General features: G+C 40.8%; 1 protein-coding gene across 11 annotated transcripts in view; it reads left to right on the top strand.

The window, feature by feature from the left end:
• The window catches only part of ITCH (itchy E3 ubiquitin protein ligase), a 128,071-nt gene that overhangs the window by 30,710 nt on the left and 78,733 nt on the right, over positions 1-18,628 (top strand). For 8 of the 11 annotated variants that reach the window (XM_036322858.1, XM_036322857.1, XM_036322861.1 and 5 more), the window contains 3 exons: positions 5,170-5,260; positions 14,176-14,317; positions 18,061-18,185. In XM_036322858.1, coding sequence (XP_036178751.1) covers positions 5,191-5,260; positions 14,176-14,317; positions 18,061-18,185 — 337 coding nt within the window. In that variant the 5' untranslated portion in view covers positions 5,170-5,190. Of the gene's footprint in view, positions 1-4,768; positions 4,997-5,169; positions 5,261-14,175; positions 14,318-18,060; positions 18,186-18,628 lie in introns of all 11 variants that reach the window. The other 3 variants (XM_036322855.1, XM_036322853.1, XM_036322854.1) reach the window with 2 other exon arrangements.

The following is an 18,628-nucleotide window of genomic DNA, read 5'->3' as shown; positions in this document are numbered from 1 at the left end:
CCTCCCTCACCCACTACTGTTACCAGTTTGGGATATAAACTTTTTTGTGTTTATTTGTAAGTCTATGCACAAATATATATTTTGTTTCCAAAAATAACATTACATTGTGTATATTCTGTGATGTTAAAATGTTCATGGAATTATTCCATTTTAGCCATTAATAAGTTATTTGTTTTAATGGCTGCATGGTATGAATATGTGATTTATTTAACTGGTTGCCAATTGATATTTAGGCCATTTCTGTAGTTTTCTTTTTTACTGTTATACAAACAGTAATTTTTATTCTTTTCAAGAATTTAAATTATTAAAATTGCCAGCATGTTTTTTGTAGAGCATCTCACAATTCTTTCATAGTGATTCTCTGTAATTATCTGGAGAGAATCACTGTTCCTAAATATGTTTATAGTATATATATGCTGTCATCAGTCTTTCTATATAAAGTTAATTTGTTTTTAAAATGTGTTTTATCTCTAGAGATTTTAGATTTTCTTTGCAACTTTGAATTAATATTAGTTTAGAGTAAATAACCTACACTATACTATTTTTTCCTAGCAGGCAACTGTTGATATAGATTATGCATGAAATCAGCACTCAGATATTGGACTTTTGTTACTGCCTCTTAATTTGCTTGTCTTGATGTTGAGTTCTGTGGTAAACAGTCTTTTGGGTATTGAGAAGATAATAACTATGCAGAATGTGATAATGATGTCTTTGAGGGCCCGTTCTATAACAAGCACTTTGAATCACAAGAATATCCTTTGAAATGCAGTGTTAAAGCTTTTCTGTTAACACCTCATTTTTTTTATATTCTGGGTGACTTCTAACGACTTTATTTATGGTGTATGCCTTCCCTATCTATCTATATAAATATATAAAAGCCTAAGTGACCATTACACCAGAATGACCACAACGACCAGTCGCTATGATGCACACTGAGCAGGCAGGCAGGCAGGCAGGCAAGCAATTAGGAACGAGCAGGCAGGCACGTGTGCAGATAGGGGAGAGTGGTCCCGGATTGCAAGAGGGATGTCTAACTGCAGGGATTGGGCCTAAACCAGCAGTAGGACATTCCTCAAGGGGTTCCAGATTGCGCGAGGACACAGGCCAGGCTGAGGGACTCCCCCCCGCCCCTGTGCATGAATTTCGTGCACCAGGCTTCTAGTTTAAAATAAAAGGGCTTGCCCTGACCGGTATGACTCAGTTGGTTGGGTGTTGTCCAGTGCACCAAAAGGTTGCTGGTTCACTTCCCAGTCAGCGCACCTGCCCAGTTTGCTGGTTCAATCCCTGGTAAGGGAGTATGCAGGAGGTGGCCAATCTATGTTTTGCTGTCACATTGATGTTTCTCTTTCCCTCTGCCCTCCTTTCTCTCTAAAAATCATTTTTAAAATCTTAAAATGGCTCTTTTAGTAAATTATAGGTTATAAAAGATATAAAATGGTACAATTTAAATAAATAAAGAAGGTGAAGGGAAAACTACATATATCAGACCAAAACTATAGTAAGGCCAAAATTTTAGCTTTGAATGTTTTCATATGTAAGTCCAGGAACGAAACATTAGATTTCATAGAGTTCACCTCAGTAGGAATTATTGTTCTATTTCATTTTGGTAGATTTGGGAAAACATCAGAATTATTTTATATTTAAAATTTTAAGTGGACTTTGTATAAAAACTCAAGACAATGTTTAGGGTTTAAATATATTTTGTTTGCTTTTTTGTATGTGTATACTTTTTTCATAGTACCTGGCAAATAGTAAGTGCTAAGTAAATTTTGTTTGACTTTAATCTTTACCTTGGCCTATTTAAAATATTTCTGATATTTTTATTCAGTCCCCAAAAGCCTAAGAACAGTTTTTTTTATTTTTAAATCATATTTAGTTTAATTCAAATACTATTAATGATAAGTAACAAACATTTACAGAGGTTTGTTTTTTTTCCAAAAACATAAACATTTAAAGTTTACAACAACCCCTGTGAGGTAGAGGTGGTATTAGCCCCATTTTTCTGACAGGAAACTGAGACCTAGCGAGGTTATACATAATTTAAATGATATCATATAGTAAGTGTTGAGCTAGGAATCAAGCCCAAGTGTTCCTACTTTTATAAAGTACTAGAGGCCCGGTGCATGAAATTCATGCACCCAGGAGGGGGTGTCCCTCAGCCCAGCCTGTGCTCTCTCACAGTCCAGGAGCCCTCAGGGGATGTCCGACTGACTGCTCCCCCCTGGGGAGCGGGCCTAAGCCAGCAGACATCCTTAGCGCTGCTGCGGAGGCGGGAGAGGTTCCTGCCACCACCGCTGAGCTCGCCAGCCGTGAGCATGGCTTCTGGCTGAGTGGCGCTCCCACTGTGGGAGTGCAGTGATTACCAGGGGGCAGCTCCTGCATTGAGCATCTGCCCCCTGGTGGTCAGTGTGCATCATAGTAACTGGTCGTTCTGCTGTTCAGTCGATTTGCATATTAGCCTTTTATTATATAGGATTTGTTATATGAATCATGCTGTTTTCACATGGAGATTAACTCTTTCCTGATTAGTGACTGAAGAAGATATGTTACAGGTTTTCATTTAATATAATTCAATAGCCATTTATTTAAGGATTTGCTGTATATCAGGCACTGTTTTGGGCTTCTGGGTTTCATCAATGAACACCACAAAACCCCTGCTCATCTAGAGTTTGTATTCTAGCCTAGAGTGTCAGAACCCATGAACTACAAAGTGAATTACTTAGTATGTCAGAAAGTGATATAGTCAGTAGAAGAAAATGACCAGGATAGGTGGAACAGATTGTAAAACTGACAAGAGATCAAATAGAATCAAGGTCCCTAAGGCTAGAGCATGCTAGAATAACATGGAAGTAGGTGCCTGAGTAGGGGAGCAGAATAGAAGGAAATCAGGAAATTGGAAGCACATATCATATTAGGTCTTTTAGATAAGAGTCATCCTGGTTGTGTTGAGAATAGATACTGAGGCTAGACAAGGGTAGGAACAGGAAGACCTTTTAGGTTAATGCCATAATCTAGGGAAAAGATGGCTGTCAGAGGAAGCTCTGAACATATTGGTGGTCGAGGTGGTGAGAAATGGTTGAATTCTGGATGTATTTTGCAAATAGCGAGAAAAGAATTTGCCTGCAGGTTGGAAGGCAAATATTAAAGAAAGGAGTTAAGGGTGGCTCCAAGGTTTTTTTTTTAGCCTGATCATCCATCTGAAAGGATGGAGTTGCCATTAACTGAGATAATTTACGGGGAAGATGAGGAGTTCATTTTGGGATGTGTTAAGTTTGGGATGTCTTTAAATACCCAAGTAAAGTTGTTTAGAGTTGAGGAATAAAGTTTGGGATCCTATATAATAAAAGGCTAATATGCAGATCAACCGAACAGTGGAACGACTGGTGGCTATGATGCACACTGACCACCAGGGGGCAGACACTCAATGCAGGAGCTGCCCCCTGGTGGTCAGTGCACTAACACAGGGGGAGCGCTGCTCAGCCAGAAGCTGGGCTCATGGCTGGTGAGCGCAGTGGCAGTGGCAGGAGTCTCTCCTGCGTCCATGGCAGCGCTAAGGATGTCTGACTGACGGCTTAGGCCCGCTCCCCCGGAGCAGACCTAAGCTATCAGTCGGACATCTCCCGAGGGCTCCCGAACTGCAAGAGGGTGTAGGGTAGGCCAAGGGATAGCCCCCCCAAGTGCATGAATTTCGTGCACTGGGCCTCTAGTAGAAATATAAAGTTGGAACTCTTTGGTATATAGATGATATGTAAAGCCATACCACTGGATGATATTTTTTTAAATTTTTTTTATTACGTATATCTTTATTGTTGAAAGTATAGCATATGTCCCGTTTTTACCTCCATTGACTCCTTGTAACCCACCCCATCCCCTGCCCCAGGCCTTCATCATCCTATTGTCTGTGTCCATGGGTTATGCATATAACATACAAGTTCTTTGGTTGATCTCTTCCCCCCTCCACTCCACCTCTACCCCCGCGATTCTCCACTCATCAATTTATTTTGTTACTTATATTCCAATATGAGTGCAATCATGTGATACTTGTCTTTCTCTGACTGACTTATTTTACTTAACATGATACTCTCCAGGTTCCTCCATGTTGTCTCAAAGGGTGTAAGAGATTATTTTTTGCTGCTGCGTGGTATTCCGTGGTATAAATATACCACAGCTTTTTTATCCACTCATCTAGTGATGGGCACTTGGGCTGTTTCCAGATCTTAGCTATTGTAAATTGTGCTGCTATGCACATAGGGTGCATACATTCTTTCTGATTGGTGTTTCAGGTTTCTTAGGATATATTCCTAGAAATGGGATCACTGGGTCAAATGGCAGCTCCATATTTAATTTTTTGAGGAAACTTCATACTGCTTTCCATAATGGCTGCACCAGTCTGCATTCCTACCAGCAGTGTACTAGAGTTCCCTTTTCTCCACGTCCTTGCCAGCACTTGTCATTTGTTGATTTGTTGATGGTAGCCATTCTGACAGGTGTGAGGTGATACCTCTTTGTCATTTTAATTTGCATTTCTCTGTAGATCAGTGACTTTGAGCATTTCTTCATATGTCTCGGCCTTCTGTATGTTCTCTTTGGAGAAGTGCCTATTTAGGTCCTTTGCCCATTTTTTAAACGGGTTGTTTGTTTTTCTTTTGTTAAGTTGTATAAGTTCATTATATATTTTGGAAATTAACCCTTTATCAGATGTATCATTGTCAAATATGTTCTCCCACACAGTGGGCTTCCTTTTCATTTTGTTTCTTTTGCTGTGCAGAATGGATGATATTTTTGAGGAACTGAGTATCAGGATAAGAAGGAGCCAATAACTGACCCCTAGGTTACTCCAACGTGAAAAGCATACAGAGAGAAGGAATTGTCAGAGGAGACTAAGAAGGAACAATCAGTGAGGGTAGGACATAAACCTAGAGAATTTGTCTTGGAAACTCAAGGAAAGAAGGTAAATCTCGGAAGGAGGAATGATCAACCATGTCAGATTTTTCTGGTAGGTTAGGCAGGATGAATACTTAGAATTGAAAATTATATTTAGCAATGTGAAGACCACTGGTTATTATCTCGCATTCAGTGGGATGTGGAAATGGCTTGGTTAGCCCCATTTACATATTTTTAAAATGAGAATTTTTTGATGTTTACAAGTTTTTCTTTTGCCATGTTCAGGTTTGCTGTCCTATTGGTGGTATGTGTGACAGTGGATCACAGCTTGGTTCAATGGGTAGCCTGACCATGAAATCACAACTTCAGATCACTGGTAAGTCTTTAAAAGACCCATACTTTATTCCCCCTGCCCCCCAACATAAAAAATAATCTTAAGAGAAGAAAATCTTTAGTTACATATCAGGTGCTGAATTAATATTTGCTTAATGAATGAACAAAATGTGTATATATGTAAAAATTACATATTTGTTGTTAATCCTCACCCGAGGATATTGTTTCCATTGCTTTTCAAAAAGAGTGTGGAAGGAAGGGAGAGAAGAAGAGATGGGGGAGAGAGGAAGAAACATCGATGTGAGAGAGACACATTGATTGGCTGCATGCGCCCCTATGGGTGGATGGGTAGGGGCACAGTGTGCACCTGCAACCCTTTGCTGTTTAGGCTGGCACTCTGACCACTGATCAACATGGGCCAGGCCAAAAATTACATTTATATTTCAGGAAATTCATTCTTGGATAACATGTATTAGTATTTCATTTCTTTTTATTGCCAAATAATATTTCATGTATGGACATACCACATTTTATTTATCCATTTATCAGTTGATTGGTGTTTGGGTTGTTTACACTTTTTGGCTATTATGAATAACTAGAGGCCCGGTGCATGAAATCCATGCATGGGTAGGGTCCCCAGGCCTGGTGATCAGGGCCAATCGAGACCTTCCGGCTGTTGGCCGGGGTCTTCCTTTTTTCTGCGCCACCCACGTCAAAGCTATTTTGCCATATAACACCACCCAACCTCATCTGAGGATATTTTTTCCATTGATTTTTAGAGAGAGTTGAAGGGAGGGGGAGAGACAGAGAGAGAGAGAAACATCAATGTGAGAGAGATACATCAGTTGGTTGCCTCCTTCACATACCCAAACCAGGGACAGGAATAAGCTTTCAACTGAGGTACATGCCCTTGACCAGAATTAAACATGGGACACTTCAGTCCACAGGCCAATGCTCTATCCGTTGAGCCAAACCGGGTAGGGCAGGATACTTATTTCAGAGACATGACATCTATTATAAACTAGAGGCCCAGTGCATGAAAATTCATGCGCTTGAGGGGGGTGTCCCCTTAGCCCAACCTGCGCCCTCTTGCAGTCCAGGAACCCTTGGGGCATGTCCACCTGCTGGCTTAGGCCTACTCCCTAGGGGGATCAGGCCTAAGCTGGCAGTCCGACATCCCTCTGGCAGCCTGGGAGCCCTGGGGGATGTCCAACTGATGGCTTAGGCCTGCTCCATGAGGAGCAGGCCTAAGCCGTAGTCAGACATCCTTAGCGCTGCCGAGGAGGCGGGAGCTGTGCTTGCAGCTGTCAGCCCGGCTTGTGGCTGAGCTGAGCTGAGCTCCCCCTGTGGGAGTGCACTGACCACCAGGAGGCAGCTCCTGCATTGAGCATCTGCTCCCTGGTGGTCAGTGTGTGTCATAGCAACTGTCATTCCCAGTTGTTCTGCCGTTAGGGTTAATTTGTATATTCTTTTATTATATAGGATTGCCTTTCTTAACATTATCAATCAAAACATTTTTTTTAATTGAAAAGGAGCCAGCTCTAGCTGGTTTGGCTCAGTGGATAGAGTGTTGGTCTGGGGACTAAAGGGTCCCAGGATCGATTCCAGTCAAGGGCACATGCCCAGGTTGAGGGCTCGATCCCCAGTAGGCGGCGTGCAGGAGGCAGCTGATCATTGATTCTCTGTCATAATTGATGTTTCTATCTCTCCCTCCCTTTCTCTTCCTCTCTGAAATCAGTCCTCCTATATAATAAAGAGGTAACCTGCAAATTAACCCTCACACCCTCACAAGATGGCTGCCTATGACCAGGCCAACAGGAAGGGTTAGTGAGGGACAATCAAACGACTGAACAAGCAGGCTGCGTGGGGTGACCAGGCCGGCAGGGGGGGCAATTGGGGGCAATCAGGTTGGCAGGGGGGGCAGTTGGGGGTGACCAGGCCAGCACAGGGGGCAGTAAGAGGCAACCAGGCTGGCAGGGGGCCATTTGGGGGTGATTAGGCTAGCGGGGGGGAGGCAGTGAGTGACGACTAGGCCAGCAGGCGGGCATTTGGGGGTGACCAGTCCAGCAGGGGAGGGGCAGTTAGGGGCGACCAGGCCAGCAGAGGGGGGCAGTTGGGGGCGACCAGGCCTGCAGAGGGGGCAGTAAGGGTGGACCAGGCTGGCGGGGGCAACCAGGCCAGCACACAGAGGCAGTGAAGGGTGATCAGGCCAGTGGTGGGGGCAGTTAGGGGCGACCAGGCAGGCAGGCAGGCAGGTGAGCGATTAGGAGCCAGCAGTCCAGGATTGTGAGAGGGATGTCCAACTGCCAGTTTAGTCCTGATCTGGGGATTGGGCCTAAACTGGCAGTCGGACATCCCCTGAGGGGTCCCTGATTGGAGAGGGTGCAGTCTGGGCTGAGGGGACCCCCCCACCACCACCACACGAATTTCGTGCACCGGGTCTCTAGTAAAAATATATATATACTAGAGGCCCAGTGCACAAAAATTTGTGCATGGGGGGTGTCCCTCAGCCCGGCTTGTGCCCTCTCGCAATCTGGGACCCCTCAGGGGATGACCATCTTGCCAGCTTAGGCCCACTCCCCGGGGGATTGGGCCTAAGATGGCAATCAGACATCCCTCTGGCAGCCCGGCAGCCCTCGGGGGATGTCCACTTGCCAGCGGGGAGCAGGCCTAAGTTGCAGTCGGGCATCCTTAGCGCTGCTGAGGAGGCAGGAGAGGCTCCCACCACCACCGCTGTACTGGCAGCCATCAGCCTGGCTTGTGGCTGAGCAGAGCTCCTCCCATGTGAGAGCGCCCTGACCACCAGAGGGCAGCTCTACATTGAGCGTCTGCCCCCTGATGGTCAGTGTGTGTCATAGTGATCAGTCATTCCCAGTCCTTCTGCTGTTAGGATCAGTTTGCATATTACCCATTTACTGTATAGGATAGAGGCCTGGTGCATGGGTGGGGGCTGGCTGGTTTGCCCTGAAGGGTGTCCCGGATCAGGGTGAGGGTCCTGCTTGGGTACCTGGCCAGCCTGGATGAGGGGCTGATGGCTGTTTGCAGCTGGTCACACCCCCTTCAGGGTGGGGGTCCCCACTGGGGTGCCTGGCCAGTCTGGGTGAAGGGCTGAGGGCTGTTTTCAGGCTGGTGGGCGACTGAAGCTCCCAACCTCTCCTTTTTTCTTTTTTTTTTTATTCTGGGATTTATTTACCTTCTATAGCTGTCACTGGAGCTGAGAGCCGGCTCCAGCTCTGAGTCTGTTGCTGGCTGAAAGCAGGTACCTGGGTTTGTTTAGATTCTATAATTGAAACTCTGTTGCCATCACTGGCCGCTCTGAGCTCTGAGGCCCCGCTGGCTGAAAGCAGGTACCTGGGGTTTGTTTAGGTTCTATAATTGCAACATTGTTTCATCCGGAGCTCAGAGCTGGGCTGCGGCAGGCGGGGAATCTTGGCTTCCTCCATCACTGGAGCAAACAAGCCTCCTGTTTGCTTCAGCTGCCTGGCTGCTGGCCACCATCTTGGCTGGCAGTTAATTTGCATATCTTGCTGATTAGCCAATGGGAAGGGTAGCGAAGTTACGGTTAATTACCATGTTTCTCTATTATTAGGTAGGATTTTAAAAAGGAGCCAAAATGACTGGTAAGAATGGTACTGTTTTGGGAAAGACCATTAATATTTATTGTAAAAGTTTAATTTATGGCCAGAATGTAAGTATAAACATTACTATCAAAAGACTAACTTGTTGGATCACATATTTAAAATTTTCTTACCTCTTTTTCCATTATCCTTTATATCCCTGTCCATATTAGATTCTGCTGATTTTTACTTTTCATTTCCTGGATCATGTACTTTTTCTCTAATCCTGTTGTGTGGGTCCCTTATCTGGGATGTAAATCTGTTTTCTTACATCCTTTCTCTAGTCATTTCCTGTTTAATTATGTTCTATATATAACCTCAGCTATACTAAATTTATCTGTGTATTATTTGATGTTTGCTATATGCACACATTATACTATGTTGGCAAAGTAAGTACTTCGGTATTTTCTAGACATTTCTTAGTCTCAGTCTTTACTCATAACTCATCATCTGAGGAAGAGAAACCATCTTGATTTTAGTTATTACTAATTGGAATTAAATATTATTGTATTTCCCCAAATTTACTAGACTACCATGTATTTAGCTCTGATTGCTTGGTCCTTCATATTTAAGACATAGTTTTGCCACAGAGGCCTGTCATGACTTCTGACCCATAGAGGTAGCCCTTGCCTAACTGGTTTCATCTCTTATCAGCCCATCATAAGGCTAATTTACTGGTCTCAGCACCCTTACTTATTTTACTCTGTTCTCAATAGTCTCCTGGTTGCCAAAATATGTTAGATAAATTGGAGTCACTTTTTTTATATATATTTAAATTATCAAAGTTTTTATTTTGCACCAGAGAAGTAAGGTGAAGGACTGAAATTAATTCAAAGCCCTGACCTTCAGAACAGAAGGATCAGAAGAACACTAATATTGTGTGTGTGTGTGTGTGTGTGTGTGTGTGTGTGTGTGTGTGAGAGAGAGAGAGAGAGAGAGAGAGGAGAGAGAGAGAGAGAGAGAGAGAGAGAGAGAGAGAGAGAGAGAGAGAGACTGAGACTATAAAGCAGGGAAACTTGTTTTCTACTATGACTAATCATTTGGTTCAACAAATGTTTTAAATGTTTCTCAGGTTTAAATCACTAAGTGCTATAGGAGTGATAAAGACTAGCTACATCCTTGCCATGAAGGTTATTATAGGGTGAATTAAACCAAATATAAACTACGTAATACATTTACTAAAAAACTAGAAATGAAAAGCTGTAGGAGACATATATAAATATGAAAATGCTATGGAAGCATAGAGGCAGGAACAATTAACTTCTTAGATTTAAAGAAGTATTCAATCAAAGAGAAGGGGGCGTTTGTCTTTTAAGAAGTAGGATTTTATTGGGTGGAAAAGGGTGGGTGTAGCACATAGAGGCATGAAAGTGCATGGCCTTTGTGAGGAACAGCAAACAGTTACTGGTGGTTAGAATACTACGGGCTGGGTGGGATTTGGTATTGGAGGAGGCTGAGAGTACATAGTAAACAATATAAAATGCCCCAGGAGAGTTAAAACTTAATTTTGCTGGCATTAGGGAATCATTGAGATTCTCTAAAATTAAGATGATGCCCGGCCAGCGTGGCTCAGTGTTTGAGCATGGATCTATGAACCAGGAGGTTAGGGTTCGATTCCTGGTCAGGATACATGGCCTAGTTGCAGGCTCAATCCTCAGTGTGGGGCATGCAAGATCAATGATTATCTCTCATCATTGATGTTTCTATCTCTCTCTCCCTTTCCCTTCCTCTCTGAAATCAATAAAATATATTTTAAAAATTAAGATGATAATACCTATCTCACAGAATAGTCATGATGAGTATTGGAATGACAATAAGCATCATACACACCGTAAATTCTAATAGTTGATGTTAGTTTCCTTCCTCTTTCATTTACCCATTTAAAGTTTCCTGAAATGACTTTGTGAGATTGGGTGGTGTTATGTGGCAAAATAGCTTTCAAAAGTTTGAACCCTAGCCGAAACCGGTTTGGCTCAGTGGATAGAGCGTTGGCCTGTGGACTGAAAGGTCCCAGGTTCGATTCCGGTCAAGGGCATGTACCTGGGTTGCGGGCATATCCCCAGTAGGAGATGTGCAGGAGGCAGCTGATCGATGTTTCTCTCTCATCGATGTTTCTAACTCTCTATCTCTCTCCCTTCCTCTCTGTAAAAAATCAATAAAATATATTAAAAAAAAAAAAAAAAGTTTGAACCCTAAAAAGCCATTAAGGGCAGAATATTTTCTTCCTATCAGGTCTGCAGTTGCTCTTTGTTCTAGATTTAATTAGTTTCAGAGGACCACAAGAGCCCCCAGAAACGTAATATTTTTGCATAATTGTTTGGGCTTGTTTCCTCTTTTCTCAGACTATAAACGAATTAAAAATAGGAATTTTGTATTTTTCTGTGGCAATCCTATGATTGAATTTGGTTCTGTATTAAGTACTTGAGCTTTATAGTACACATTAATCAGAGGTGGGTCTGGTCTCCACTTGATTATACTATTCTGTTCTGAAAAATACTTCTTACTTAGTGTTTCCCCTTAGATGTCCCATAGCATCTCAAATTTTATACACTCATTATTAAACTCTTGATTTCTTGCCCATTCCACTCTCCTCAATCATGTTCTTTTCCATATTATTAAATGATACCATCTTCTCTCCAGCTACTCATGCCAGAAACCTGGGAGTTATCCTTGTTGCTTCTTTTCCCGACTTCCACATGCAATCTAATCCTATTGGTTCTCCTTAGGAAGTAGTTATTTTTCCCCATATCCATGTTCACCACCCTAGTCCAAACCACTTTCAAATTTTTTTTTTAATCCCCACAGCGGATATTTTTTCCATTGATTTCTAGAGAGAGTGTGGAAGGGAGGGAGGAGGAAGACAAAGAGAAACATCTGTGTGAGAGAAACACATCAATTGGCTGCCTCCTGCACTCACCCCTACTAGGGCTGGGGAACTTGTAACCAAGGTGGAATTGAATCCAGACCCTTGGGTCCCAAGGCCAACATTCTGACCACTGAGAAAACTGGCCAGGGCAACCACCATCTATTTCTTGATTAAAATGACTCTATTAGCCTCTATCCCCTACTTTTGTCTCCCTTTAACTTATTTTTCCCACAGCAGAAGAATGATGTTTGAGTGTTAATCTGATCATCTGTTTCCTCAGTGCCCATAATAATACCTGATGTGTTACAGGCACCCAGTAAATTTGTTGAATAGTACTCTATTACTTAAATGTCCTCAGTGGCTCCTTACTGCCTCCCTTTCTGGCAGTATCTCTTATAGCTTTTCCTTCTTTTTTTAAATATATTTTTATTGATTTCAGAGAGGAAGAGAGATAGAAACATCAGTGATGAGAGAGAATCATTGATCAGTTACCCCCTAAACACCCCCCAGACTGGGGATCGAGCCCGCAACCTGGGCATGTACCCTGACTGGGAATCGAACCGTGACCTCCTGGGTCATAGGTCAATGCTTAACCACTGAGCCACTGCAGCTGGGCCTTTTTTTTTTTTTTTTTTTAATGCATATTGATTTCAAATTAGATTGAACTTCATTATAAAAAGCATTTCAAAATAATGATGAAGTTCTACTTTATTGAATGTGCATACATCATTAGAATAGTAAGTCTATGGCTAGTTGGAATGCTACCAAAAAGGCACAGAAGCCGTAACCGGTTTGGCTCAGTGGATAGAGCGTCGGCCTGCGGACTGAAGGGTCCCAGGTTCGATTCCGGTTAGGGGCCTGTACCTTGGTTGCAGGCATATCCCCACTGGGCGGTGTGCAGGAGGCAGCTGGTCGATGTTTCTCTCTCATTGATGTTTCTAACTCTCTATCTCTCTCCCTTCCTCTCTGTAAAAGGTCAATAAAATATATATTAAAAAAAAAAGGCACAGAAACACAAAAGGACAGAATTATCAGATCTGTGTGAAGTCAAGAGATTCAGGGCTGCCATCTGGAACTATGCCTGCTAGGATGCTCAGACTAGCTGTGATTTGTACTGTATATTGAGCTTCTTGGGTAGCTGCTATACAAACTTTGCTAGCATCTACAAACGGTCCCTTCACCTTGATGGGCAGTGGCATTCTCTAAACCAGTGGTCGCCAACCTTTCAGACCTGACAGACCATCAGTGGTCTGCGGACCACTGGTTGGTGACTGCTACTCTAAACTTCTCTGCTAGAGTAGATACCCAGGGGGTAGAGTATTTCCTTGGCTATGATCACCTAGTTTGTACGGAAGCAATGCGTTGTTACTTGTGGAAACCATGGGGTGCTCTGCTAGACTGGCATATATTTGTTGTACCATCCAAGGGGCTTGGACAGGGCTATTTATGGCAAAAGTGACTAACTCAAGGGTTAAAGCTAAGGAGTCAGTATCTCAAGATGCACAATGTAGGAAGCTCTTGCAAATATAATGAGATCTATGAGATGCTAAAAGTAATCCTAGTTTATAACTGTTCTTCTAGTGGCTTTCCAGCATGCTTAAATAAAATCCAAATTCCTTATCTTGGCTTAACACCCTAATGTGATTTCATTTACTATTCTTCCCACTTGCTGTACTTTTCCTTGGATATGCCAAACTCTGTTCACAATTCCAGTCTTCACATGCCTAGCTCCTTGCCATTTAGATGCTTTGTAAAAGTACTTCCTCAGAGGTCTTCCTTACTATCAAGCCATTCTGCCACATTAGTTTGTTTTTCGTCACAAGGATTTTTCTCTAACTAGGATCTCATTTTCTTGAGAGCCAATGCCTTTTCTATTGTAAACTGCTCTATCCACAGTTTAGAGCAATATCTGACACATGGTAGACATTTAAATATTTGTTGACCAAGTTTATCAGTATACTTTTTTTGGGGGAGTGGAGGGGAGAAACGCTTTTTAAATTTTTTTTTTTTAATTTCAGAGAGAAGGAAGAGGGAGAGAGAGAGAGAAACATCAATGATGAGAGAGAATCAGTAATCTGCTGCCTTCTGAATGCCCCCTACTGTGGATTGAGCCGAAACCCAGGCATATGACCTCCTGGTTTATAGGTCGATGCTCAACCACTGAGCCACACTGGCCGGACTATAGTACACTATTTAATTGACCTCAGAGTTCTGGGTTGATTGATAATGATAGTGGGCTACTATACCAATGATACTGATGGGAGTTTGGGTGGATGGTGTGGGGAAGTCCTATATTAATTTACTGGAATGGGAGAAAATATTCATGAGTGAATAAAATTAGTAAATATTAGAGTAAGCCTGCTCCTCTGAGTAAAAGTAATAATGCTTAAATAACCTTTATGAAAGTAAAGTGATTTGAAGATGAACTATCAAACTGTCAACTCAAATATTGAAATGTTTTTTCTTTTCTTTTAGTCATTTCAGCAAAACTTAAAGAAAATAAAAAGAATTGGTTTGGACCAAGTCCTTATGTGGAAGTTACAGTAGATGGACAGTCAAAGAAGACAGAAAAATGTAACAATACAAACAGTCCCAAATGGAAGCAACCCCTTACAGTGTAGGTTTGAAAGTATTTTCTATAGTATATTTTGTTTAGTAGCTGAGAAATGCAGCTTTAAAAAGGTTTCACTTGTTTTCTTTGCTTCTTTCCTCTCTTTCATCTTTTTCTTTTTCCCCCATCCTAGGACTCCTTCCTCTAGTTCCCTTTTTGTTTCTCTTTAGATATTTCTGTTTTTCTAGTCTCTCCTTTACTTTCTCCAGTTTAATTGATGATGCTATCGCTATTGCCCCTGAATAACAGCTGGGGGAACCCATGGTCATGGCCATTCTTAATAGCTGTTTACTTAAGTTAGGGTTTGAAATAGAGGGCTACGAGTAGCTCACTTTATTTTTTAATTTAATTTTAAAAGATAGTTTTGTTTTATTATGATGCTCACATAGTACCTACACAGGGAATTTCTTCCTTTAAAAAAATTATACTATATGTTTTCTTCTACAACTTTGTTTTTATACCTAGTTCACATAACATGGGTATATTTTTAGCTGAGTACATAGAGGTCTGACTTCCCTTATATAGCTACATAATATTCCTGAGTATGAATGGACTATCACTTATTTTACTAGTTCCCTATTGATCAGTTGGTTTCTAATGTTGTGCTGTTAGACACTGTTACAATATATATTCATGTGCATATGTTTATATATTAGTGTTCTCTCCAATATTAATTCATAGATGTAGGATGTAGCTCAATTTCAACACTATTGACAAAGCCTCAAATGTTGGTTTTGAGCACTCATTGAAGGAAATTATAGGTTAAACTAGAGGCCCAGTGCATGAATTTGTATATGGGTGGGTCTGGCTGGCCCGCCCGATTGGGGCCGGGCTGGGGGGAGGGGATGCAGGAGGTTGTCCTGCCAGCCTGGCCCCTGATTGGGGTGGGGAGGGGCAATCAGGGGCCGGGCTGGTCGGGGGGGCGGGGGGGGGGGCCCGCTCCCTGTTGAACTTCCTGTCGAGGGGACATTTGCGTATTAGGCTTTTTTCATATGATTTATCAACAAATGGATTAAAAAAATGTTTTCATTGATTTCAGAGAGAGGAAGGAAGAGAAAGAGAGAGAAACATCAATGATGATAGAGACTCATTGATTGGCTGCCTCCTGCACTCCCCCTTCTGGGGATCAAGCCCATAACCAGGCATGTTCCCTGACTGGGAATCAAACCATGGCATCCTGTTCATGGGTTGACATTCAACCACTGAACCACACCAAGCCAGCTCAACAAATGGATTTTAAAATATTTGGTTTGGGGACCAAATGTATATAAAAATGTAGTTTAAATGTAACTAGTTGTCACATCCTAAATAATAAAAGGCTAATATGCAAATTGACCAAACAGCGGAACAACCAGTCACTATGATGCGCACTGACCACCAGGGGGCAGATGCTCCACACAGGAGCTGCCCCCTGGTGGTCAGTGTGCTCCCACAAGGGGAGTGCCACTCAGCCAGAAGCCGAGCTAACTGGTGAGTGCAGCGGCAGTGGCAGGAGCCTTTCCCGCCTCTGTGGTAGCGCTAAAGATGTCCAAGAGGGCGCAGGCCGGGCCAAGTGCACGAATTTCATGTACCGGGCCTCTAGTACCTAATAGTACACAAATTGCTTTCATTACCTAACATTTGGATTTCTTGGTTTTTTTCCCCTCAAAGAAGTAAACCAGTGACTTTAAAAAAAGTTTTTCTAAATGGTCAGATGAGACATTTGAAACTAAAAGCTCTTTTCTTCACATGATACATGCTTATGTGGATAGTATTTATTCCTAGTAAAACAAAGCAAATTGAATATGCCTATTTATTCTTTTTACTTTAATCTTTATTACCTATATTATTCTTTAACAAGGATTTTTGAAGATCTGAGGCACCTTAATGTACTTCATGATAATTTTGATCGAGTGAAATTCACAAATTTATTCAAGATCATTTTGAGGCCTATTTACAGAAAGAAGTATTGTAATGATCCACATTTGTATTCATTTCAATATTAATATTTCTTAGACTTTGTTTTTAATTAGTGGCTCGTTAGAGATTGAATCTAAATTAAACAGTATATGAGTAAAATTTTCACAAAAATGAAATGAAATCTATAAAATGTCACAACCTCTATAATGAATAATAGACTGAATGCTCATCAACTTTCTACCAACTGCTATCTGTGCTCACTACATACATACATACTTTGAGACTCTTAAGCTGATAATGACATGAACTCAGTGCTTAAAACATTAAGAAAAAAGAAACTTTTGAAGTAGTACCATATGGTAGTACTGTTATTTAGCCCAGATGTTTAGGGAACACATAGCTCATGTTCTCCTGAATTTTTAATTTGCAGCAGATTGGCTTGTGATTTTAACACAGCTTCCATTGTTATGCTAGCAGACTTTTCAGACTTCTCTAGAGTTGAATTGAAATAATTAAGATAAGACCATCTTTGACAGTATACTTTATCCTCTCAAATTAAAGTAATATTAAATTTATCTGTTCTTGTATTCCATCTCCATTATGATTTCCCAGATGACTAATAGAGAAATGTTTTCTTACTGCAGGGTGCCCCCCAAAATGTATACACACTTTGAATAATTATTAATGCCAATAATAAATCTGAAAAGAAAGAAACATCAATTGAGCTATCAGCTGTAAAGGGTGTATACACATTTGGGGGCACCCTGTATATACTATATGTTTTCCTGAAAGTAACATTTGAGAATTTTTAAGAGAATTAATACATTATATTATACCCCTACACACACACTACTACCACCACAACCAAAAAAGAGAGGCAATATTAAGTGAAAATATTTTAGTTTGCTTTAAATACTACCTGCTACTATTAAAATGGTGGTAGAAATATGATGATGGGGTTATAGGCATTAGGTGGACTTCTAAGGAGAAGAGTGTTTATTTGTTCCCCAAAATTTGATCAAGATTTAGAGAGAATGAGGTATATTAAAAGCTTTCAAGATTTTGTCTTCCTAGCTTTGAACCATAGGACTATGGTAGATTTTATAGTGTTCCTGTTTTCTAATTGATGACAAATAGTTTGAATATAATTTATTATAAATACAAATTTCCCAAGGTTTGCTTTGGAAATTACCATTACAGATAGCATTTGTTATTGGCCTTTAGCATGGCATGAGTGAGTCTATATTTGACAGTTGTCCTGGACAATTTGTCTTCAGCAGTGTGAAATGTAAGGTATCATAATCCTGAAATCATTATAAAGTTGACTGAGGAACTTTTTAATATATATTTTAATGATAGGCCTTGTTCAGATTACAGTCTGCCACTGACTGGCTGTATGATATTGGGCAATGTGCTTAACCTTCTAAATGGGAGTTTCTATATCTGAAGATGAACATGCTAAACCCCATCTCATAGGGTTGCTTTGAAGATTAAATGAAGTAATCTCAAGTTGAGCACACTACATGAAGTAAAATAAGGATTTAGTTTATAAGTTCACTTTTTTATACTACTAAAACTAGTTTTCCAAATTTATAGCATGATGAGCAGTTTCACTTTTGTTGACAGTGCATGGATGAAGTTGCCACTATAGTTCATTTACAAGGGAAAATGATCATGCAAGCATGTAACATCCAGGTGTTTTTCATAAGGTTATGGAATATAGGCAATATTAGTTATACAGTAAACTATGAGGGGCACAGTAGGATTGTAGACATTAAAACTTAATTGTAATTTATGTAGCATTCCATTGTGATATTTAATGAAAAAGTTTTTTTCACCTTCATTTTTAGTATCGTCACCCCTATGAGTAAATTACATTTTCGCGTGTGGAGTCACCAGACACTGAAATCTGATGTTTTATTGGGAACTGCTGCACTAGATATCTATGAAACATTAAAGTCAAACAATATGAAACGTATGTATGTAAAAGTAATAGAAATTATGCTCAGTTTCTTTTTTCTTCAGGAAATTCATATGCCAAACATCCAGAATGATTATGTTCACTATTTTTAATTATTAACAGGGAGAAGAATCTTGAATTATTTAAAGCATTCTGAGTAACCTTGGTTTGGCCATTCCTTTTGTATTCAAAGTCTTAAATAAATATTCACTTATTTAATAGATATTTATTAAAGTACTGCATACTCAATTATGGAAAACTATAAAATACAGAGCAGAGATGAAGGAAAAAAACAATCCCAACGTCAGAGAGACAAATGTTAATATTTTGATAGATTTTCTTTTCCAAATGCTCATTTTAAAAACTTCCTCATTTATTTTATTTTTAAAATATATTTTTATTGATTTCAAAGAGAGAGGGAGAGAGATAGAAACATCAATGATGAGAGATGCCCTACA

The sequence above is a fragment of the Myotis myotis genome, unplaced genomic scaffold (genome assembly GCF_014108235.1).
Source record: "Myotis myotis isolate mMyoMyo1 unplaced genomic scaffold, mMyoMyo1.p scaffold_m19_p_9, whole genome shotgun sequence".
Classification (NCBI taxonomy): domain Eukaryota; kingdom Metazoa; phylum Chordata; class Mammalia; order Chiroptera; family Vespertilionidae; genus Myotis; species Myotis myotis.
Note: the sequence above shows the minus strand (reverse complement) of the source record. Positions and strands in the feature narration are given on the sequence as shown.